General features: G+C 39.4%; 1 protein-coding gene across 2 annotated transcripts in view; it reads left to right on the top strand.

Annotated features, from left to right (window-relative positions):
- UBE3D (ubiquitin protein ligase E3D) overlaps positions 1-25,075 on the top strand; it is a 173,273-nt gene extending 148,198 nt beyond the window's left edge. The window contains exon 10 of one of the 2 annotated variants that reach the window (XM_066253010.1): positions 24,481-25,075. In XM_066253010.1, the coding sequence (XP_066109107.1) occupies positions 24,481-24,501 (21 nt within the window). In that variant the 3' untranslated portion in view covers positions 24,502-25,075. Of the gene's footprint in view, positions 1-18,581; positions 18,668-24,480 lie in introns of those variants that run through there. The other variant, XM_066253008.1, reaches the window with a different exon arrangement.
- The last annotated feature ends 1,111 nt before the right edge of the window (positions 25,076-26,186 follow it).

The raw sequence follows: 26,186 nt of genomic DNA, 5'->3' as shown, positions 1-26,186 counted from the left end.
TTGGGGGGAAGGAAGAAAGGACTATACCAAATCAGTAACTCTGTGTTGGAGCCAAAGAATAGATGCTAGCCCTTAAGCAGAACCTCCGAATAAATGCCTTTAAAAACGGAGGTCGATAAGAGCACGTAGTTAGGCGAGAAGCCTGGTTTCCTGGAGACATTTTATCTGTTCCACAGGAAGAAAGTCCGGTGTCAGTCAGTGAACCCGAGTATCTGATTGTAAGGAGACAGCAGCAGTAATTGGAGAAAGCTGCTGCTATAGGAAGTGCGGTGAGCCTTTCTGACCGGTGACAGGACAAAGCGTGAGGGCTGGTGGATTTCAGCCCCTCTGATGGCATTTCCTGAGATTACAAAAGTATCAGTGTGAATGTCATGGCCCCCCTTCCCGCTACTGTATACCTCCTTTTTCTTTCCTCTCCATCCTCACTGGTTGAGCTATTCATTATTTAAAAGGCAGCAGCCCTGGTGAAATGGGCCTAGCTCTGATTGTTTATGTAAGGCCTGACTGTCGAGTTTAAGTAGAAGTCTCTACAGAAATATGCCTCCCCATACACGGACCGTTTGCTGAGTTTACAAGGTTGCTGTGGGAAATGCTATAACTTTTTAGCCTCTATGCCTACCTATACTGTGCCTTGCTCAGACTCCTGAAAAGTGTGCTAATTTTTGATGAAGGATTTTGTTTTCATCTCACTGGAAATTAAACAACAAAAACCAGTGGCTGCCTCAAATATATGAGCTCTTGTTATTCAATTTGGAAGCTGTATTCTGGTAAATGGGTTTTTGGCTGTGCCCCCAAATACTGCATTTCAATGCCTCATTCTGGTCCTATTGCTGTGTAGGAAGGTGGATTAGAGTACAGAATAAACTGATGATCAATTCTGGCACTGAGGTGAAAAATGAAAAGATTGTGTCACAAAACCCATTCATGGCCACTGCCCTTTTTCTTTTTTTTCTTTTTTTTTGGCCAAATGTTCTTGTTGCGACCTACTTCTGCAGATAAGAAAAATGATTTTGCCGTCGTTCTGTGACATTATGGCTATGTGCACTGTTCTGAGTGTCTCGGCGTAGGCGGGCTTGCGAGGATAAGCATTCATTACTTTCAGGATGCTGATGCATCACTCCTGTGGTGTCTATATTTGTCTTCTAAGAATGCATCATCAGTCTCTAATTATAGGTGATCTTGTGGGATTAGATCTTTTGAGTTCAACAGACTAGGATGACACAAAATATGCACGGAAAGCAAACACTTAAAAAAATTGGGGAGCCAAAGTCATTGTTAAGATCCAAACTATGCCTCAGTGTTTAGAATAATATTAGGAACAATCTTCACATTGCCAGTGTCACCACCTGACTAACTCCTACGTTATAGATCACTTGGTGATTGAGTTTATCTTTAAATTTTTGTTTTCAGCATGAAAACTGTCATCACCTGATTATAATTCTTGAAATCTTATGGTATTATCCCAACAAATAACTTGGTAAGAAAATTGCCATGAAATCCTCAGGCCCCATTCTGTAATGTTTGCCTCTTTACAGAGCGAGGAAAAGCAGTGAGGGCTCTCTGTTCCTGGTCTCAGCTTTGAGGCCTGTGGATAAAGGCTGGGCAAAGCCGTAAGCCAAGTGTTCTAAGTCATTTTCTGGCCAGGATGTTTTGCCAAATAACATGGAAGCATCAGAGCACTGCGGTTGAAAACATCAAAGTTTCCAATCTCTTTGGCTTCATCTCATGAAACTTTTTTTTTAATTTTTCAGTTGCAGTTTACATTCAATATTATTGTGTTAGTTTCATAATGGTTAGAAAATCATGTACTTTACAGAGTGGTTCCCCCAATGTTTTAATTACCCACCTGGCTGCATACATAGTTATCCTGACATAGTATTGCTGACTGTGTTCCCTATGCTATACTTTACATCCCCATGACTGTTCCGTAAGCACCAATTTGTACTTCTGAATCTCTTCACGTTTTTCACCCAGTCCTTCAACCCCCCTCCCTTCTGACAACTGTTGGCCTGTTCTTTGTGAGTCTGTTTCTATTTTGTTTGTTTATTTACTTTGTTCTTTAGATTCCATGATATAAGTAAAATCATATGGTATTTGTCTTTCTCTGTCTGACTTATTTTACTCAACATAGTACCCTCTAGGTCCATCCATGCTGTCGCAAAAGGTAAAACATTATTGTTCTTTATGGCTGGGTGATATTCCATTGTATATGTGTGCCACTGCTTTTTCATCCACTCATCTATTGATGGGCACTTAAGTTGCTTCCTTAGCTTGGCTAGTGTAAATAATACTGCAGTGAACACAGGGATGTATATATTCTTTCGAATTAGTGTTTCCGGTTTCTTCAGATATGTACCCTGAAGTAGAATCACTGGGTCATAGGGCAATTTTATTTTTAATATTTTTGAGGAAACTCCATGCTGTTTTCTACAGTGGCTACAGCAATCTGCATTCCCACCAGCAGTGCAGAAGGGTTCCCTTTACTCCACATCCTCACCAACACGTTTATTGACTTGATGATAATCATTTGACATGTTTGAGGTGATATCACATTGTGATTTTAATTTGTATTTCTCTGATGATTAGTGATATTGAGCAACGTTTTATGTATCTATGGACATCTGTCTGCCTGTCCTTCTTGAAGAAGTGTCTGTTCAGGTCTTCTGTCCACTTTTTAACTGGGTTTTATGCTTTTCTGGTGTCGTCTGAGTTCTTTATAAATTTTGGATATCAACCCCTTATCAGAGGTGTCCTTGGTGAATATCTTTTTCTTTTCAATAGGTTGTCTTTTCGTTTCGTTCATGGTTTCCTTTGCTGTACAGAAACATTTTATAAAACATTATTTTTTAATACTCCCAATAAAAGTACCAAACCTGGATTCTAGTCATGTAATTCATTAATTCAATCATTTATTCATTCCACCCAACAAATATTTGTTGAAAGAGTCCTTTGTGCAAAACCTCATGGAGGGATAGAGATTTAGATAAAAGCATTACCATTCCACAGGCAGGTTTGGCTCTTTTGGGGAGGTGGGGATGGGTAGGTAAGAATAGTTTATATTAGGAAAACTGAAATGCTGGATATCAGCAAGAAGAGGCATGTGGTCCCACCTCTCAGTGTCTGTACATGAGCAAGGTCATGTACATCAGTTGGATACATAGGTTTAGGAATTAAAATCCACTGATGCTTTGTCTCCTATCTCAAATCCCAGTCAAAGACGTAGGTCTCTGGAATCAGCAGTTCAAGTGTTTAAAAGATGACTGTAATGCTGGAGCATTGGCATATGTGAAAGATGGTGATCAAAGTTTTGTGTGGGTACCTTTCTTGTCTGCTGCCTACAACTTCTAAAACTCAGTGTCATTTTCAACAGTAGGGTTGGGAGGTGGGGGAAGGATTGCATCCAATTTCACTCGCCTACTGTGCAGCAGATGTGCCCACAGGACCAACTGCGCAGTATGAGGCTGTCACGTTTCCAAAAGAATTTAGCTAATGGCCTTCATTGCTCGTAGACCTCGAATCCTGGAGAATCAACATGAAACTTAGAGACAAGTATAGAACTTTAGATTTCTGAGAGTGAGTGAGTGAGTTTTTGTAGGCAGTTTTTCTAACTTGTGAGTTCTAGTTTGCCTAACCCAAAGTTGAAACAGTTACTCCTGCATAAAGAGAAAGAAAGCAGACGTGAGTGCTCATGTTAAAAATCAGTTCATTTAAAGTTAAGGGAAAAGTTCTTGGTTAGGGAGAGGGCCAGAATATTGAAGGAGCTCACAGCATCTCCTCCAGAGGCATTTCTGAATAATATCTCCCTTGAATGACTTAGGTGTACAGGTAATGGGAAAAGCTGACTCAGGGCTGCCTCCAGGCTTAGCAGAGAATATATTCTGGGTACCACTGTAAGCATTAGAGAAGGCCCGAAAATCACTGGCAGGGAGCCTAAATTATACAGTTCAGGTTTTCCCAAGGGAAGTATGTTTGTGATACTCAACATTAGTAACCAGATTCAGGAGCTACTTGTTTTCTGCAAACATCAGAGTTAATAGTACCTGACCATAAACTAGTTCATGGCATAATGTTTTTGAATCCATTTTTCTCTCCCCGTAAGAACAACTTTTCCTTTGTACTAGAAATTTCCTCTGAGATCAGAGAGAAACAGGAATCAGTTGCCAGCTTGTCACTGTTATCTGTGGGACAAAGGGGAGCCCCTTTGAAGTCCTTACCCAGTTCCTGGCCTGCTGCTTCCTGCGGCTGCTTCACCCCAGACTCCGGGTGAGCTGAGCACAGTGTCGCCCAGGAAGAGCGGCGTTTCCGGGATAGGTGAGCAGACGGGAAGGCTCACTGAGAAACCCCGGCTGACTCACCTTTAGCCTGCGTGGGCCCTGCTCCACGCCCACACCGCTTTCTCGCCCTAGGGCTGTCTGTGCGCTGAACTGTTTAAAACTTTCCATGACTTAAAAGTTTAACTCCTTCAGGAAGTTCTAAGTAGAGTGGTCCAGGTGTTAGTTGTACAAATGAAAGAAGGGAAGACAGGAAGGGTGAGTTTGAAAGGAGAGTTGAAATGATGTCCCTTATCCCATCCATTTTTCCCTTTTTTTTTTTTTTATATATTTTGTAGTCAAGTTCTTGTTTTATTTTTCCTCCATCTCAGATGGAAACAGGATGGTAGAGCAAGCTGGAGTTGTAGCTCTCCCTTCTCCAGGGGAAGGCTAGAGCTAAGTGGAGTTAGGCATTTCCCTCTCCCCAGGTAAATTAGGCTCTGATAATACCCCGACAGCTTAGGCTTTGGTTACCTAGTTTCCCCAAGGGAAGTCTTGATACTAAGAACAAGGTGCTCTGGCATATTTTCCCCTCCCCCACCAGAAGCAGAAGGGGTTTTTCTCCAATATCTACTGAAAGAACCTGATAGAGCCCCTGGAGGCAACCTGTGGGGCCATTACCACTGGGTCCCCTGCAGTTTTTAATTCTTGATCTGTCCACGCCGAAGCTCCAGCCATTCCTCAATTACAGGTTAGGGTTTCCACCCTGGCATTGGTTCACACAGGGATTTCTGCCCATAAATCTCAGCTCTAGTAAGCAGTGACTCCCTGTATGCTGTGTCCCATCTTGGTTTGCACTGTGTCTTTCTCTCTGATGGATCTGAGAAGAGTTGATTTTTCCATCTGATCAGCTTCTTATATATTAGAATGAGTGGGAACTTCCAAGTTCCTCACATGTAGAACCAATAACCAGAAGTTTCCCAGTTTTTTTTTATTTCAATGAGCATTATTAATGAGCATGGTTTGGATATGAAATACATGTATTGAATAATTGAACACATACAATTATCAAATGATTTTTATCTTTTTCTAGTCTTTTCAACTATACTTAGAATAAAGAGAGGTGTTGTTGAATTATTTTTTCTTTCTTTTGGTAATAATTAACATTCAGTAACATGTGCAGATTTTAATTGTGCATTTTGATGAGTTTTGGCAATTGTATATGCACTACGTTTTGCAGCCTTAGCACTATTGACATTTTGGACTAGCTAAGTCTTTGTTGTAAGGAGTTGTCCTGCTCATCCCCAGTCTCTACCCATTGGATGCCAGTGGCATCCCCTAGTTATGACAATCATCCCCTAGTTATGACATCCCCTAGTTATGAATAGATGGATATTAGTGTGACCTATAACCAAGTGTCTCCAGACATTGTGAGATGTCCCCTGAGAAGCAAAATCACTCCTGGCTGAAAACCACTAATATGTACCCATGTAACTATCATCCAAAAAGAAAGGTATAAATCGTATCCATTCCTCCAAAAAGTTCCCTTCAGACCTTGAAGCCATCATCTCTAATTTCCATAATCACAGAATTCATTTTGCCTATATTTGAACTTTGAACAAATTAAATCATACAGTGTATACTTTTTCTTTTGTCTGGTGCTTTTCACTTAACATGATGTGTTTGTGATTTATCCATATTATTGCATTTATCAGTGGTTCATTCTTTTTGATTGCAGAGTAGTGTTCCATGTATGAGTATACCACCATTTGTTAACACATTCAACTGCTATGAATACTTGGGTTGTTTCTGATTTAGGGCTATTTGGAACATGACTGCTCTAAATATCATGGTAAAGTTTTTTTGTGGACATGTTTTCATTTCTCTCAGTAAAGATCTAGGAATGGAATTGCTGGACTGTATGGTAGATGCATGTTTAACTTTTAATAAACTGCCAAACACTTCTGCAAAGTGATTATGCCATCTTATACCCCCACATACACAACTGTCTGATCATTGCAGTTGACCCATGTCACTATCACCAACATCACTATTGGTGTTAACAGTCTTTTTTATTTTAGCTACAATAGTGAGTATCGGACTATGATCTTTGTTTGCATTTTCCTGATGACACAGGATGCTGAGCATCTTTCAGATGGTTTTGGTCATTTGTCTTCTTTTATAACATGTCTAAGTCCTTTTATAGTTGATATGAAGAGGTTTCCAATACATCTGTAGCCTCCAACCACCCAATAACAGGTTCAAGGTTTATAGGAGCCTGCTGCTTTGCCTCAGGGACTGAGAAACCTTTTGCCATCTGAAGATATGTGGTCTAAATTATCAAAACTGCTCTGAAACATGCCCTTCTTTTAGTTTGTTTGTTTCCTTCCCTGTTTCCAAACATGCTGTGAGGTTATAGCATATTTTCCTTTAGTGAAGTCAGAAATATTCCTAATTAGCCAGACAAGTATATAAAACTACTTTTATTTGGGACAGCCTTCCAATGCCTACAGGCTCTACACAGCCGATAGGCCCTACCTCATCTCTCCACAGTCTTGACAAACAAATTAACAGCAGAAACCTGTCCCCCACACAAGGCAGTGAGTCACCTTTATAATTCCAAGCCCAAGGGAGTTTCTTAGTGAGCCTTGTTCTGGAAGCATGTTTCTTCTACTCATACAGAAATGTCTTTATCTAGTTTTAAAAAGCTCTCTATTTAGAAAGATTCCTTTTTCTATCTATGTTCTGATCACAGAAACTAAAAATCTATAGTGTTTGTATGTAGATGGCTTAGCGTGAAATATCACCTGTTACTGAAAAACAACTCAGAACCAGTGGTCATTCATCAGATATTGGAGGGGGGTCTCTGAGGATGTGTAATGGGTCACACTCTGACAGGTTCAAACCAGCACATCCTTTGTGACTGACATAATCCACCTTAGAAATTCAGCCCCAAATCCAGAATTGCTGTTTAAACCATAGGTTTTTAAGACATGAAACTATTTGGCTCAATTTACAATGATTTACGCCCTTCATAAAATATCCAGCTCGCATCACAACATTAACTAGAAAGAAGAATCCTACTGGTTGTTCATCAAGAGAGTCTGCAAAATGGTCAGAATGAATAGATGGATATTAGTGTGACCTATAACCACTCAGATAATAGTGTATCACCATGGGGCAGGGCTTTTCTAGCTACTGGAGCATCTGCTACTTGGAAGTAAAAGCTCAACTACAATAATTTTGTTGGGAAATGCCAATCTCCTTTAAAACCAGCTAACTGCCGTAAAATGCTGGCCTCCATCCCATCGTGAAATCAAGTTATTGCCATCTTTCCACAGACATGCATGTTCTATGACCTGGCATGACTTATGGACAGAAGAACTGCCTATTTCAGTGCAAGTCAGAGCTGGCACATTGCAGAGCTGAAGGAGGCAGCCTGGCTAAGGAGAAAAGAACATGTGTCTTTTCCAGAGAAGAGATAACATGGTCAGATAACCCAGCCCTCCTGCCTTAGTTTCCTCATCTGTAACAGGGGGCTTCCCCTCTCCTTGAGTTGGTCAAGGATTGTAGCAGGTATGCCAATGCCTGTGACTCGTCCCAGACAGGCTATCTCTGCCCCACACTCCTGTCTGGGAAAGCTGACTGGGCCTTCGTCTGCCTGCCTGGAAGGGGTCTGAAATTTATGACTGGTGAGATGCAAAATTGACATTAATTTCTAGGAGTCCTCTGTAGCAAAATGTGGAAAGAGTTTTTCAGGATTATAGACATTCTGAGAGGAGACACAGAAATATAAGCTTTGCCCTGATTAGAGTAAGGACTACATCTTTTCCAAGTCATAAAGCCATGAGAAAAAGTACACTATGTTTTGATGGGGAGTCAAGAACATTTTGAAACTCATATATTGTTTCAGGTGTCATTAACACACCTACATTGCTAATAGGCTGTGAGGATAAACAAGTATTCTACTGAGTCTGCTGTGCTCTCAGAAATATATCATTTGGCGTATTTAAAGATAACGCCTCTTGATTTTCCATTGATTTAGGGATAAAAATTTCTTTGGAAAGACATATTGTTTTAATTTCCCCAAATTTGTTTGAGGTCTTCAACTTTCTTATGTATGAGAAATGAATGAATAATGAATGAAAAAGGTTCCCAATAGGGGTCCCTCAAGCAAGGAGTTTTGGACAACCAAGACCCAGTATAAGAGAAGCACATATGCAATCTCATTTCCTTTCTCCAGAACCCTAGGTTCATAACATTAGTGTGATGCTAATAAACCAATGTGAAGAGAACAGTGTTGGGGGAAGGTCAGACATCAGTGGGATACTCATCTTTTCATTTTGACAAGCCTATAAAGAATCCCAGCAAGATAGGGCTCCTCACTCAAGCCTAGTAATCCCCAGCAGGATCAAACTTCTGCCAGTTAACCCATGACATCAATCTGCTGGGCACTTAACTGTGTTTTGTTTATTTTTAAATTATAAAATCTTCAAATGTTAATGTAGTCTTTAGGAAAGAAGATAGTATAATAAAGCAGAACTTAGTTATTTCATTTCAATTCCAGAAGAAACTCATGAACTTTCTTTGGTTTTAGTTTCTGTCCAACAAAATAATTTGTAACTAAGGTGGTATTTTTCTAACATGTCCTTTTAGGTAACTAGACAAAAGAGAGAACAATAAATAAATCATCTCTGAGTAGTTTAGGACCTAACTGCTAAACAGGATCTGAGAGTACTTGAAACTTGGAAAAGGGAACGTGGTGAGCCCTGAGGGCAGAGGCTTGCCCGTGGAAGTGAGGTGATGTGCAGAACTATGTACACAGCAAGGCGATCCCTAGTTGTGATCTCTAAGCACCATTTCCCATTAAAGGAACCGGGTTTTACGAGAAAATGGCTGATTCCTTGTCTGTGATAAGAAATGTATAAGATGAGGCTGAATCTTATCATACCAGAAAAAAAATAAAAGAAATAACTATTATAACATGTTAATAGAACTTAGCCCCAAGTTGAAGAGGTTCTCACTGACAAAAATGAAATGATTTTAAATACCAGTAAGAATAATGATTAGAGCAGATTAAAACATATCATAAAATTTTAATGCATGTGTTCATAATGACACTAAAAGCACAAAAATAGTCAACATACTTCAGTCAATGAAAAACCCTACAGGACCGCCTGACCTGCGGTGACGCAGTGAGTAAAAGCATCGACCTGGAACACTGAGGTCGCCGGTTCAAAACCCCGGGCTTTCTTGGTCAAGGCACATATGGGAGTTGATGCTTTCTGCTCCTCCCTCCCTTCTCTCTCTGTCTCTCTCTCTCTCTAAAATAAATAAATTTTAAAAATCTAAAAAACTATAAAAAAAAACCCCGCAGGACCAAAGCAAAGATGATTTCTTTTATTTTTAAAAAAACTGTTTTCTTGAATTTACTAAGGTGACACTAATTAATAAAATAATACAGGTTTCAGGTGTACAACTCTATAACGCAGCATCCGTATTTGGCATGTGTGTTTACTGCCCCGAGGCAAGTCCCCCTCCATCACCTCCTTTCCTCCCTCCACCCTCCTCCCCTCCCCCCGCCTGCTTTTCTCCCTGCAAACCCACACTGTTGTCTGTGTCCATAAGTATTTCTTTTGTTGCTTTCTGATTTCTCTAAAACATAAAAATCAAAGGGAGATAAAAACAGAAATGAGGAACTTATGATTTAAAAGATACTTAAAAGATATATGAATTAACCCAAATATTTGATCTATACTGGATTCTGATTTGAGCCAACACCAACTGTTAAAAAACTTTATGAGTTTGTTGGGGAAACCTGATCACTGACTAGATATTTGATTATGTTAAGAAATTATTACTAATATATTAGATGTGATCATGGCACTGTGACTTTATTTTACAGTAGTCTTCTTTTAGAGAAACATACTGACTTATATACAAATAGTAGGTTTGGGATTTGTTTCAAAGGAGTTCTGCATCAGAGGTGTGGCATAAACAAAAATAGCCATGAGTTGGTAGTTATTGTTTCTAGGCAATAATTGTGAATTTATCATACTATTTTATTTATTGAAGAAAATTTTAATATTTGAAATATTTCATACATTAAAACCAAACAAAAAATAGTTAAGTGTGCTACAGATTGATGCCATGGACTAACTGGCAGAGGCTGGACTGGGAGAGATGGCTGTGAGGAGCCCAGTCTTGCTGGGTTTCTTTATAGGTTTGTGAAAATGAGAAGCAAAGTATCCCACTGATGTCTGACCTGCCCCAACACTGTTCTCTCCACATTGCTTTATGAGCATCACGCTAATGTTATGAACCTGGGGCTCTGGAGAAATGAAATGACATTGTGTATGTGCTTCTCTTATACTGGGTCTTAGTTGTCCAAAACTCCTTGCTTGAGGGACCCCTATTGGGAACCTTTTTCATTCATTATTCATTCATTTCTCATACATAAGAAAGATGAAGACCTCAAACAAATTTGGGGAAATTAAAACAATATGTCTTTCTAAAGAAATTTTTATCCCTAAATCAATGGAAAATCGAGAACATTTCTGAGAAGTGTCCATAGGCTTTATCTTTAAATATGTCAAATGTAATATTTCTGAGAGCACAGCAGACTCAGTAGAATACTTGTTTATGCTCACAGCCTGTTAGCAATTTAGGTGTGGTAATGACACCTGAAACAATATATGAGTTTCAAAATGTTCTCGACTCCCCATCAAAACATAGTGTACTTTTTCTCATGGCTTTATGACTTGGAAAAGATGTAGTCCTTACTCTAATCAGGGCATAGCTTATATTTCTGTGTCTCCTCTCAGAATGTCTATAATCCTGAAGAAATTTTTTCCACATTTTTCTATAAAGGGCCTGTAAGGCCAGTAGTTCCGGCCATTGCTGCCAGGCACATGCAGATTTCCGTTAGATTCGGACAGACAGTAAACAGCGGAGCCAAAAACTGGTACATTGTTCCTTTATTCTAGCCTTGCAACAGGCGGGCGAGAAACACACAGGGCACCAAAACTCCCTCACACATTTTCTGGTTCCATACCAGAGAATATTTTCCAGTTTTTCCTAGAATCAAAGGCCCCCAGCAGCTCAGTCACCTCTGGTTCCCCATCTGCACACCTTCTCCCTTCTCCTCTCTGCATAAACTCTGCAAAATCATGTCTTCGTTCTGCTTCTTTCTCCTTCTTAAAACATTTTGGTGTGAAAACCCCTCCTCCAGCTCATATTAGCATAACAATGGCTCTTTCCAAGCAGGAAGGCAATCAGCAGCCTCTCCTGGGCAGTGCCATTCATGTGGGCAGTGGCAATTTTTAACAATAAAAGTGAGCAACATAAAAATTATATTTTACAAACTTATTTGCCCTTCAGGGCCCCTAGAAATTAATATCAATTTTGCATCTCACCAGTCATAAATTTCAGACCCTTTTCAGGCAGGCAGACGAAGACATTAGGCCCAGTCAGCTTTCCCAGACAGGAGTGTGGGGCAGAGATAGCCTGTCTGGGACGAGTCACAGGCGTCAGTATACCTGCTACAATCCTTGACCAACCTGAGGAGGGGGAAAGCCCCTGTTACAGATGGGGAAACTAAGGCAGGAGGGCTGGGTTATCTGACCATGTTATCTCTTCTCTGGAAAAGACACGTGTTCTTTTCTCCTTAGCCAGGCGACCTCCTTCAGCTCTGCAATGTGCCAGCTCTGACTTGCACTGAAATAGGCAGTTCTTCTGTCCATAAGTCATGCCAGGTCATAGAACATGCATGTCTGTGGAAAGATGGCAATAACCTGATTTCACGGTGGGATGGAGGCCAGCATTTTACGGCAGTTAGCTGGTTTTAAAGGAGGCTGGCATTTCCCAACAAAAATATTGTAGTTGAGCTTTGGTTATTTCCAAGTAGCAGATGCTCCAGTAGCTAGAAAAGCCCTGCTCCATGGTGATAGACTAATGTCTGAGTGGTTATAGGTCACACTAATATCCATCTATTCATTCTGACCATTTTGCAGACTCTCTTGATGAATAATCAGTCGGATTCTTCTTTCTAGTTAATGTTGTGATGCGAGCTGGATATTTTATGAAGGGCGTAAATCATTGTAAATTGAGCCAAATAGTTTCATGTCTTAAAAACCTATGGTTTAGACAGTAATTCTGGATTTGGGGCTGAATTTCTAAGGAGTGGATTATGTCAGTCACCAAGGATGTGCTGATTTGAACCTGTAGGAGTGCAACCCATTACACACCCTCAAAGACCCCCCCTACAGTATCTGATAAATGGTCATTTGGCTCTGAGTTGTTTTTTCATTAGTAGGTGATATTTTACACTAAGCCATCTGCATTCTTATTTTTGCTAAATACTATAGGTTTGCACTTTTTTTCTCAGATGCAATATCTGCAAATTTATTACCTAACACTGGTAGATGTTATTGTTAAAGTTAGTACAAGCAAAAGAATACCTTATTTAAGCCTTGGTTATTTTATACATACAAGCCATTTCTGCTTCTTCCTTTAAAAATATACTGCTCACAAAAATTAGGAGATATTTTATCGCTTCATATTCATTTTAAAAATATCCCCTAATTTTTGTGAACAGTATAATTAAACAAGAATTTATTCATAAACAGCTGACAGAGGAAATGATGCATCTGTAGCAACATTGACATAAAACCTTTAGATGTATTTATATTAATATATATTTGTATTAGGGGCCTCAACTGTCCCTGGGTCTACTGGGCCATTTATGTCCTTTATCAGTGACCTCCACAGCACCAGTGGGTACATCTGGGGAAGCTGAGGCTCTGAGGGGCCATTCAGCTTGTAGGCATCAGGGAGGGGGTTTAGTCTCAGTTTATGCATAGTCCAGAGCCTGCATCTTTGCTTCTCCCAGGACCCGTGGCTGTGTAGAGTGTTTCCTTCTCACACTAATCTGTTTGTACTTCTCTCTGTTCCATTTACTCTTATCTCCAGCTTTTCTTTCCTTTTTATATGAGGTTCCCTTTCAGTACCTCCCTAGTATCCATCTGGTTACTTCTGGCTTCTCATGGAGCTTAAATGTGGGTGCAAACCTACCACTTTGAACAATGAGAGCCCTTGATCTCTGCATGTCCTTTTCTAGTCCCAAAAGCTGTTCTCAACTTAGAGAAGCTCCTTAAGCAGTTCTGTATAAAAGGGCCCCTTTCTGCTTTCTGTGTGGCTTAGAGTGAAAAGCGGAGGCTGATGGTAAAACATCACGTGGCAGTGTCCTTTTCAGTGTGTTCCTCTGTCAGTCTGAGCATTTATTTTCATTTCATGTTGTAGTTTTAAATCCTCATAAGTTCGTTTCTATCCCTTCTTTAGAATAAATAAATGAATTACAGTTTTATGATCACTGTTTATTTCCCACAACTCCAAATAATAGGCTTAAGAAATAAATGGTGTTTATTTAAAAATGGATACATTAGCATGTTTTCCTTTGAAGATTTGCATGTTTTTAAATATTATATTTTCAAAGTAATTCCTAAGTAGTACTAGCTAGGGAAAATAAGCATCTGGTTACAATTTGATCCCTTTCTCACCAGTCCTTAACTGTTATTTAATTATTCCAAGTCATAATCTTTTTTACTGAACTGGCTAAACTAGACCAGTATAATCCATCCTGCTTTCTAAAGTTGGGGACAAAAATTCCTTTCTGAATTTGAGGCCACTTTCTCATCTATCTTGTTGGCCTCCTCATTTGCCAGAAGCTTTCCCTTCTAATCAAAGAATTATTTTCTTGTAATAGGAAGGGCTTTAATTTGCTATTCTATCTTCTCTCTCCTTCATCCATCTAATCCAAAAGAAATGATCTACTCTCTTCTTAAAAAATAGTGTGCCTGTGTCATTCCAACAGCCACTAAATCTGACTTAAAATTGGAGTAGTATGGATTCTTTCTTCAATTAGAGTTACTGTAGCAATTATCTCTCACCATAATTAGATGGAAGGGAGCTTTTATGATGGAGGAACACTAGGCTGGGAAGAAAGATCTGGTTGTAAACCCAGCCTTGTTTTATTAGCTGATAGCAGTGGGCTCAAGTTACTGGACTTCTCTGAACCTTGGTTCCTCATTTATAATCTGGGGACACAATTAAATTAGACTTTTACTTGAAGTGGATTTTGTAAGGATTTAAAGAGATGAGCCCAATGCCTGGCACTTAATTTCTTCACTGCATAAAAAACATTAACAGTTACTGAAGAGCTTATATGGACTATTAAAAAAAAATTAAACCCTCTGTTGGTAGGTTTAAAAAAAGGACATGAACTCACAATTAACCAATTCACAAGAAAAACAATTATTAAACAAACATTTGGGAGAATGTTTAGACTCAGAGCAATTAAATAAATTTAGAAAGTACTGATATGTTATTTTTTTAATTTAATTAGCACTAATTTTACAAGAAAGACCTAATGCTGATGCCATTGCCTGCTGGTACAGCTCACTGGAAAAAAATACGCATCAAACTATAATGATATTCATATCTTTAAATCTAATAACGCCATTTCTGGGACTCTATCCTAAGGGAATATTCTAAAATGTAGAAAATATCTATAAACACCACAATAATTATTTTATTATTACATAGGATCTTAACAAACCTGGGAACAACTCATGTTTATAATGGATTAAGTTATGATGGACTGTTTTCTAGCTTTCAAAGTAAAAATACTTATTGAGAGGCATATCAAAATGTTTATGATATAAAAAAGGTAGATATGATAAGCAATATAAAAATGTATCTTAAAACTGTCTGAAAATAGACCCAAGTAATAATTATGTTATGGCATTATAATACATTTCTTTTTTATACTTTTTTCTGTTTATTACTTTTAAGGTTAAAATTATAGTTTTAATATAATGTATTCAGTCTGAAAAAAACTGAGAGTCTAGTATGAGTCTGGAAAATTTAGGATTAAAAAAAAACAACAGAATCTTTCGTCATTATTTACATCAAGGCAAAAGAGAAAGAGAGAGAGAGAGAGAGAGAGAGAGAATGCTCAGTAGACTATTTAGAATAAGTGCTTCATGTAGAACCTAAGATTTAGGGTACTATTTATTGTATGTAACCTAAGCGTTTAATGCCAGCCGAACCTGTGTTCAGTATAATGGTGCTCTGTCTCACCATAGCCATCTGCTTTATATAACTTCCTGGCTTACTCAGGTCATTCCACTGAGGAAAATGGGATCTCAGTGATACATTCACCAGAACATCAAGGTGAGCAAGACTAAATAACGCATCTCTAAGCTACATCTAAAAGTAACTCGATAAAACTAAGTTCTACAAGATGATTTGCCAAGTATTACGTGACATGATTTTTAGTTGAAATTTTTAATGAAATAGTTGTAGATTTTCTTGTAGTTATAAGAAATAATACAAAAGATCTCGTATACTTTGTCCAGTGATAACATTTTGCAGAACGATAGCATAATATCACAGCCAGGGTATTGACATGGTACAGTCCCTTCCATCTTACTCAAATTTCCTGGGTTTGCTTCCACTCATTTGTGTATGTGTGTGGGAGTATATAAAGTATTATACAATTGTGTCGCCTGTGCATGTTTGTGTTTCTCCTACCACAATTAAGACACTGAACAGCTGCATCAGTACAGGAACCCCCCCCAGTTACCCTTTTATACTCATACCCTCTCCCTCCTCTCCACTGTCCCTAAACCCTGGCAACCACTACCTTGACCTCTGTTTGTGAAATTTTGTCATTTCACAAATGTTATATAAATGGAGTTATACAATATGGAACCTTTTGATATTGCCTTTCTAATTTTAGCCTAATTCCATGGACATTCTGCCAAGTTGTTGCTTGTATCAACAATTTGCTGGTTGTTACTGCTGTGTAGTATTCCATGATATGGATGTACTGCAGTTTAACCACTCATGTAGGCTGTTAAAATAATGTCACCATTGAACATTTGTATACAGCTATTTCTGTGAACATAAAGTTTTTACTTCAGGGATAAATGTCCAAGCCTGTAATTGCTGGGTCATATAGTAATTGCATGTTTTTTTTTAACTGCCAAATTATTTTCTAGAATGTCCATACAACATTATATTCCCCCAAGGAATGTATAGGAGATTTTGTTTCTTTGGCAGCTGTGGTGCCATCATGGTAGCCTTATTTTGAAGTAAAATTAATGACAATTTCCTTTACCAGAATTAATCAAATAATTCTGCTAAGCACATACATGAAGTAACTAGATTTAGAAAACATAACCATATCGGCACTTACCCATCCCCTGTCTCCACCCTCCTTAACCCCCCCCCACACACACACACACACACATACACAAAAAAATTCATTCACTTAATTATTAGCAGACTAACCCTACACCATAGTTCAGTTTGCGTGAGATATTTGGCCCCTTCAGTCTTTAGATAACCAACAGAAAAGATTCAACTCTCCCTCTGTCTATGTTGGGCCAGACCTCCTTTATCAATTTCAGGAAATATGACCGGAGATAATACGTGTCTTTCCGGACCAGTGTCTTCAGTTTGCACTGCTCTAGAAATGAAATCGCTGGATTGACTTAGAAGGCCTATGTTCAAGCCTCTCTTCTAATTAGCTGTGTCACTGTAAATAAGTTATTTTCTTCAAGTTTTCTCAGCTCTATAAAGTGGTTGGACAAGCTAATGACTCTCGAACTCTAGCATGAAGTAGAATCGGGATCTATTAAGACACCAGTTGCTGGGTTCCACCCTTAGAGTTTCTGATTGAGCAGGTCTAGAGCAGGACACGAGAATTTGCCTAACAAATTCCCAGGTGATGCCAGTGAAATCACATGAAAACCGCTAAGCTAGATTACACTAAAGGGTATTTTGGACCCAACAGTCAATACCACATCTTCCCCCTCAAAAACCTTAAATTTAATTTCCCACTGAATAAGTTATGCATTTGTCCTTTTCTTCCTTATGTGATACAGATATATAGTGGACTAGAAGAATATCCATTGTCACTGGAAGATTACCAGAATATATTATTAGGTTAAAAGAAGCGATATATTATAAAACAGCATATATAGAGGATTGGGGGGAGGTAGATGAGGGTAAAAGGTGATAAATACTGATGGAAGGAGACTTGACTTGGGGTGGTGAACACAGTACAATGTATAGATGATGTATTATAGAATTGTACACTTGAAACCTATATAATTCTATTAACCAATGTCACCCCAATATATTCAATACACTAAAAAAAAAAACAAAAAACCCCAGCATACATAGCTTGACCAGTGGTGGTGCATTGAACAGAGCATTGACTCTGAATGCTGAGGTCCCTGGTTTGAAACCTGAGGTTGCTGGTTTGATCACAGGCTCATTTGGCTTGAGAGCAGGCCTGCCATGTGTGGATCATCAGCATGACCCCTAAGTTGCTGGCTTGAGGCTAGAATCCCTCCCTTCCCCATCACCCCATGAAGGCAGTGAACAACTAAAGTGATGCAACTATGAGTTGATAACTCTCATCTCTCTCCCTTCCTATTTCTCTCAAAAAAGAGAAAAACCCAGCATATATAGAAATTTTCAGTTATATATATATAGAAAATAAAAGTCTAGAAAGATATATCCAGATTGTTAATAGTTGTTATTGCTTGAGTAATAGAGTTTCAAAATTTTTATTTTTATTTTTTGTGCTTTTCTGTGTTTTCTAATTTTGATTATAATTAATATATTCATAAATCAGTTATTAAACAAAATACAGAAAGCAATACAAGTCTTGTATTACTTATTATATTTCTCTGAGTTTTAATAATTGCAGTAAAGAACTTGTTGAATATCAACCAACAGAAGTAAGGCTGTTCAGTATGAGATAAAATTATCTGGGACAGTTTATGGGGCAGCTATGACTCTTCTTAGCCCTTTTCCTAAAAAGTGTGATTGATTACCTTTGCCATTCTTCCTGCTTGACAGAGCTCTGCACCCACACACACTGACTAGTCCTGGCCCCAGGACCACTTGTTACAGCCTCTCCTTGCTGCCTATATAATGTTTTCATGGCACTTGCCCACTGTTAACTAGTGGAATGCACAGCCACACCTTATAAGCTAGTCCCTCCTCCATCCTTGACGGTGAGGCAGAAAGTCTTTTATCTGGATGAAGCAAGTTTCTTCCTTATGTCTCTGTTAGAAGAATTAATATTTTCAACTAAAACAGGAATTTAAAAATATCATAGAAATAGATCTTTGTACATGAGAAAAACCATTCATCTGCTATGGAAGGCTATTTGTTCCTCATGTGGGTTCATGTTTCCTTCTGGGATTTCTAATTACAATAATATCCCAAATATATTGTCTTCTTTTTTTTTAGGTGAGAAGAGGGGCAATAGTGAGGCAGACTCCTTCATGTGCTCCAACCGTTATCTACCCAGCAACCCTATGAGGGGTGGATGCTCCACTACCGAGCTATTTTTAGTGCCTGAGGCTTATGTGCTCCAACTTAGCTATCCTTAGTGCCTGGGGCCATGCTCAAAACAATTGATCCACTGACTGTGGGAAGGAAAGAGGCAGAGGAAGTCACTTCTTCTGTTTGCCCTGATCAGGGATTAAACCTGGGATATCTATATGCCAGGCTGAGCCTGAGGCTCTATCTACTGAGCCAACAGCCAGGACCTATATTGTCTTCCTTTTTTTTTTTTTTTTTTTTTTTTCATTTTTCCGAAGCTGGAAACGAGGAGGCAGTCAGACAGGCTCCCGCATGTGCCTGACCGGGATCCACCCGGCATGCCCACCCGGGGGGCGATGCTTTGCCCCTCTGGGCATCGCTCTGTTGCATCCAGAGCCATTCTAGCACCCGAGGCAGAGGCCACAAAGCCATCCCCAGCGCCTGGGCCATTTTTGCTTCAATGGAGCCTCGCTGTAGGAGGGGAAGAGAGAGACAGAGAGGAAGGAAAGGGGGAGGGGTGGAGAAGCAAATGGGCGCCTCTCCTTGTGCCCTGGCCGGGAATCGATCCCGGGACTCCTGCACACCAGGCCGAGCTCTACCGCTGAGCCAACCAGCCAGGGCCTTGTCTTCTTAATATATCCATGCTTTGCACCCTTGAGATAGATAAACATGAGCATAGCTTCCTTGAAATATTATTTATTAAAACAGTTTGCTGCTAAATATTTCAATTAATACTGTAGAAAGACTACATTTCCAAACTCTAGTAACTCTATTTCTGAATAAACTTCTTTGGTCAGAGCCATGTCGCCAACAGGCTAATGCAGTAGTGATTTTCAAAACACCATTCCGGCCCAGAGCTTCTGTGGTACCGCCGGTTCCCTCTGCCAAGTTCCCTCATGAAGATATTCCACAGGAATGAGAAATTAAAAGGACATTTTGACTTATGAGTGATAGTGTATTTATTGTGGTAGCACTGTTTTATAGAATGTATTCCAATGCCCACTTGTAATCCTCTAACAAAGATGTTTTGTGCTTGAGGCAGAATATTGTTGGGTAACACCTGAAGACTACTGTCTCCTAGGTGTGCTATCATTAGCAAGACTGGATCTCCTCTATAGACCTGGAAGTTTTGGTGCTTGCATCACAACTGGTTGTTCGCTACAGCAGCACCGTCCAAGGCCAACATTACTTTCCAGAATCCGTTTATTCTGGAAGAAGTGATGAGAAGCTTAAGTCTAGAAAAGGGGTCAGGAACCATTTTGGCTGAGAGAGCCATGAACGCCACATATTTTAAAATGTAATTCCGTGAGAGCCATACAACGACCTGTGTATGTTATGCATTATCCAATAAAAATTTGGTATTGTCCCGGAGGACAGCTGTGATTGGCTCCAGCCACCCACACCCATGAACATGAGTGGTAGGAAATGAATGGATTGTAATACATGAGAACGTTTTATAATTTTAACGTTATTATTATTTTTATTAAAGATTTGTCTGCGAGCCAGATGCAGCCATCCAAACAGCCACATCTGGCTCGCGAGCCATAGGTTCCCGACCCCTGGTCTAGAACTTCCTGGCTTTGTTGAAGAATAGGGTCAAGACCCAGTAACATATTTCCACATTTTCAGCCCCATCTAGAGATGGAGAGGCCCCAGGCCTCTTCTCTCTCTCCCCCACACATCTCACTTCTGGTGTTCCACTTATTGCCGGCTTTTGACCTAGTGTCCACTAGAAAACATGACTTCATCCCAGTGTTATTTAAGATGCCAAATATATTTTATAAATGCTTGACAAAATTATTTTCTTCTGCTTATATTTACATTTTTTTTCTGTTAGTTTCTTTTTTTATATATATATTTTTAATTTTATTTATTCATTTTAGAGAGGAGAGACAGAGAGGAGAGAGAGACAGAGGGAGAGAAGGGGGGAGGAGCTAGAAGCATCAACTCCCATATGTGCCTTGACCAGGCAAGCCCAGGGTTTCGAACCGGCAACCTCAGCATTTCCAGGTCGACGCTTTATCCACTGCGCCACCACAGGTCAGGCCTATATTTACATTTTTATTGTCTCTTTTATTTTATAAAGTTTGATCATAGAAACTGTAGTTTATAAATTATAAACTCTCGCCCTGGCCGGTTGGCTCAGCGGTAGAGCGTCGGCCTGGCGTGTGGGGGACCCGGGTTCGATTCCCAGTTAGGGCACATAGGAGAAGCGCCCATTTGCTTCTCCACCCCACCCCCCTTCCTCTCTGTCTCTCTCTTCCCCTCCTGCAGCCGAGGCTCCATTGGAGCAAAGATGGCCCAGGCTCTGGGGATGGCTCCTTGGCCTCTGCCCCAGGCGCTAGAGTGGCTCTGGTCGTGGCAGAGCGACGCCCCGGAGGGGCAGAGCATCGCCCCCTGGTGGGCAGAGCATCGCCCCTGGTGGGCGTGCCAGGTGGATCCCGGTCGGGCGCATGCGGGAGTCTGTCTGACTGTGTCTCCCCGTTTCCAGCTTCAGAAAAATACAAAAATAATAAAAATAATAAAAAAATTATAAACTCTCTTTTCCCTGCCCTAAAAGCACACTATTTCAGAACATAACTGAACATGAGCTATACTTTGAAAAAAAACACATCTTTAAGGCATAGTTTTATATATTTCCTTTCTTAAGTCTATGACACCCTTTAAAAGGAACAGTTGCTCAGTTGTTGTGACTATGCTACTTATTCTAAAGTCTGCAGTTATTATGAAACTCACATTTTCCAGTGTTTTACAGTTTTATCTGTCTTGTTTAGCACACCCTAAAGCAGTTGTGTAGCTTTTTATAAAATTCTAAGTTTATCTTGTGCAGTCTGCTTGACAGCATACCCTCTTATTGATCGAAGTTCCAAATCTATGTTGAGGAAGAGAATTTAATAATATAAATTTGTTAACTATGATAAAAGAACATTGAAAAGTGTGTTTGACAGAAATGTACTGAAGCGCTGTAAACTTAACATTTGGTCAGCTATGACATCAGCCTGGCCCTGTTTATTGTGGTTTAAGGAGATTGTTTTTAGATGGTGACTCACAGCACAGACATATTTAGATATCTCCCTCTCTCTTGCCCTTTCCATTCCCAAGTGTCCAAATTCAGGGAACACGAAGGACCGCATAGCCAACATCAAAGAGTCCTGTCTTCCCTGTTTTTAAAAATTATTTATACTTCTGTAACTATGTATATCAGAAATTTAACAATGAGGCTTAAAGCTGTAACTGTACTCATATTGTCTGAAAAGCTTTAAGACTTGTACTTTTGGGAATAAAACTAAAAAGATGAAATACAGAGATTTTTCTCGGTGTAGTGGAACAACATAAAATTATCCTCTCAAAATAAATGGCAGTTAGGGAAAGCAAATTTTCCTGTCATGGTTAAAAGCTGGAGAACACAAATCAGCATTTCAGTGTTAACTCACAATGTTTGAAATAAAAAGATTCTAAAATGCATTGTACACTATCTGTTCTCAAGGATGATTGCAGGTTCTTGTTATTATGTCCTGTAAAAATACATAATGTACTTGGCAGGTGGAACTATAACAACTAGAGATGAAAAAAGAAATATTAGGTCAAATTTTAACGATTTCTTTCTTGAGCGACCTCCATTTTGTGTTACTTCATTTAATCAGCCCAACCTCTGATATGTTTGTTTTCTATCTTGAAATTATATTCAAAGACATGCAAAAGAAAATAAATCTTTGATATTTGAAGCAATAATGAAGATTAAAAGTCCTAAACATCTTCAGTTTTATCTCATTCATCTGTAGAGAAAGCATGGGTTAGTAATCAAAGTTTCTTCCTTAGCCTGTCATTAGTATCAAAGATTTGTATCCTGAGCAAGTCACTTAATTTTTCTGAGCATCTCTTTCTTCATTTGTAAAACAGTTTCAAGTGTCTGCTTTATTTAAGTCACTGTGCTGAGGATGAAAGGAGTCTAAATAGGCTTTATATCCTATAAAGTGTTTTACAAGTTTTAGAAAGGTCCTGTTATAAATCCCACTTTGCAGATGGGAAAAGTCTGAGAGAGGCTAACAAGCTTGTTGAAGGTCACACAGCTAGTAAAAGGGAGATCTAAAATTAAAACCCTATGTTAAAGTGCAGCACTTTTCAATATGGGCACTATTGATTAGGGGAGCTGGCCTGTGTATTTCTGAATGTTTAGCAGCATCCCTAGCTTCTGTCCCCTAGATACCAATAGCATCCTGCAAGTTGGGACATCAAATATATGTTTACATCTTGCCAAATGTCACCTGGTAGGCAGATCACCCCAAGTTGAGAATCACTGGTCTATATGATTCCAGAGTTACAGTTCTTCACTGTAACTTTTATAATGACATTTATTGGTGTTACTGTTATTCTGAGTAGTTCCTGGTTGGAATATTTCATAACGTAGCATTTCAGAGTTAAAAAAGAGATAACTGGTTTCATCCCTCATCTCTCTGTTTCTGAATATTGGTAGTGGTATTGTCTTCTTTGGAAAGTCTTTGCAAACTTCTTGTAGAGCTATCACCTGATAGGGACATTATTGAAAATGAGACAGAAGTCAGATTTAACAACCTTTGAATTCTATGACCATTCCTTAAGGAACCCAGCTGGTCTCTCTTGAACAGCCCCTTATCAACTGAGATATTGATGGACTCCTACTATCTATTATCATCTGAGAGGCCAGAGAGAGAAATATATGTATTTTCATAACTTTATCTCATTTAATTTTCACAATAAGCCCCTGAGGTTTGTATCAGTTGTTCATGTTTTACATTCTGTTTAGGAATCTCAGCCTTTCTTTTTGCCTGCTCCTTCAACGTTGGTGTTCTCACTGCGGAACTTGATATAGCAACTCAGGAAGTTGATATGGAAACGCAGCAGGTGGTTTTCGTATCAGCACTTTACGAAGAGTAACATCCTTCTGAATTACTCAACATAAAGCAGATGCTGTCTGCCCCGCATGACCTTTCCTTTTTTCTTCCCCCTTAACAGAGTTCATTAAATACATACCTCCTTTGGCTGCATTTGGAGACTCAAGAACCAACTGTCAACATGACTGCTTTTACTTCTGTTGCTTACTCTTTCCTCCCAGAAAGGTCTAGGATAACCTTCCCAACTTCCCTTATCCTCCCCCATCTTCATCTCTAATCTGCATTCCTCTCTCCACCTGATATTGGCACAGTCCCCAATTTATTATCGTCTCTGAACTAAAACTTCCTAAACATTTACGATTGACTTTGTTATGTTTCTCTATTGTTTAAACCGATTGTGAAATTAGATGTATTTGATCTGGGCCTTATTAAATAGTCTGAAAATGTTTTGTACCTAGGCCTATATGAAGTAAATTTTTTTTAAAACACTGAGTTTTATTATTGATTGCTGCTGACAAGTACAATAAATATTGTACAACTGAGTGAGAATAGAAGCGTTGTCGTGACCTGAGGAGAGGCTGGGGTGATCACCAGTAGTGATGAGCAGCTGGGGCTGCGCAGGAACCTTTAGATGCAGAATTCTGCTTTGGGAAGGTCCAAACAGCCATTAGAACCAGTGGGAGAGAGAACTGGGTTACTTCACAGTCATACAGCTTTAGTATCAATTAAATATTTTTTTCTTCAAAGTATATGTGAATCATCTGAATGATTTATTTTAAATGGACTAATTGGCTTCTTCTGTAAAATGGCAGTGTCTGACCAAAGAGTTATTTTTCTTTTTAGATCAGCATGCATCCTTACTGACCAGACTTACCTGATTCGGATTTGATATGCATTCAGCCATTTCATTATGTTACATAAGTAAAAAACTGGGGGGGTTCTTCTTTTTCCAGGTGGCCTTCTTGAAGATGTAAGTGTGGGAGCCAAGGCCTTCCCAGCGTGGAGCACACAGCAGGCTGTCAGTCAGCTCCGGGAGCCGTGATTCCAGACAGGAACCAGAGGTACAGAGTGAGGGTGCTGCCTTCAAGTTTTGACTTTCACTCACTTGCATATTTCTCTAAGAAAAGAGGTCACTTCAAATCTTCAAAAAAGCAAGGCTGTGAAGAAAGTCACAGTAGCAGGTCGAGATCAGAATAGAAGTTACATCTCTATTTCACACGGAGAAGAATATTCCAATATGTGCTGTGTCGGCACCACGCGGAAGGATATTAGCTAGTGGAGACCCATCTGTCTGTGCTGTGTCGGCACCACGTGGGAGGATATTAGCTAGTGAAGACCCATCTGTCCTGTGTGGAATGCAGAAAGGCGCTTCACTGGTGGAATTGTGTGTCAACAACCATAAATTTTTGGAAATAAATTTTCAAAGCACTTCTCAGGTTCATTTAAAACAAACTTTAAAAAAGAAAAAATAGAATTTTGTATGCCTTATTTAGAGGAGATGCTCAGTAAACAAATGTTTGTTGAATAAGTGATTATCAAATTAAAGGTTTTCCCATTTATGCAAACCTGCACGTATTCCTTTTGTTCCTTATTTCCGTTACCAATACTTTTGCAGATCTGTATCTATATATCTCCCTGGCATCCTGTTAGAGTTGTCAGGATCCTAGTGTGCCAAAGCAGGTGGTGAAGACGCCACTGAGTGAGAATGACAGAGCTAGAGGAAGTCCTGCAGAGCACAGGCCCACTCCTGATGTAACAGAGATGCTGTGAGACTTGCCCAGTGTCACATGGTAGCAGCGAAGCTGGGCCTGGAGCCCGGAAGCACCTCTTTCCTCACTGCCTTCAGAAGGAGGTCTCTGGGTTTGCAGCTATGCTTGCTGCTTATCAAGCCTATTGGCATGAATCCTAACCTATGGACCACTTTATTTAAAAAGTCCCAAGTTTTCTGTTCCCTAATTTCCTAACTTAACACAGGTGTCACTGCCATTGTGATTTAGTCAAACTTTCATGATTTCTTCTTCCTTGTACTTTAACCAGAACATGTGTCCTTGCACAAGGTCTAGCACTTAATTCTGTAACTGGTGGACTGACATAGGATTAAAACCCATCCGTTTAATCCAGCAGTGTCATTTTATTAAGCACAGTTTGAAACATTGAAGTTCTTAGTAATATGCCCAAGACTCAAAGCCATAAAGGAGAATTTGTTTGGCTTACCACAGCTGCTAAGCTCCCAAATACCATGCTGATTTTTCATGCTTCTCTCTGTCCTCTATTGATATAGAACAAAATTTCTCAGCCTGGTCTCTACTTACAGTTTGGGCCAGATAACTTTTTGTTGTGGGAGATTGTCACATGCTGTTAGGAAGAAAAATCTTTTAACCTGTGCCCTCCCAGGCTCAATGGCTAGGCTTACAACTCAAGCTGATAAAAGACAGATTAACAACAGAAAAAGAAAGTTTAATTACCATATTTCCCCATGTATAAGATGCTCCCATGTATAAGACACACCTTAATTTTGGGGCCTGAAATTTGAAAAAAAATGTATTACGTAAAGTTATTGAACTCAAGTTTTATTCATCACAAAATTCATACAACTCATAACTCCTATCCATTAGCTTGTTCTCATCTGTGTCTGATAACTAATCGCTGTCTTCCTATT

This window comes from Saccopteryx bilineata, chromosome 1 (genome assembly GCF_036850765.1).
Source record: "Saccopteryx bilineata isolate mSacBil1 chromosome 1, mSacBil1_pri_phased_curated, whole genome shotgun sequence".
NCBI lineage: Eukaryota > Metazoa > Chordata > Mammalia > Chiroptera > Emballonuridae > Saccopteryx > Saccopteryx bilineata.
This window is presented reverse-complemented; position numbering and strand designations above follow the sequence as displayed.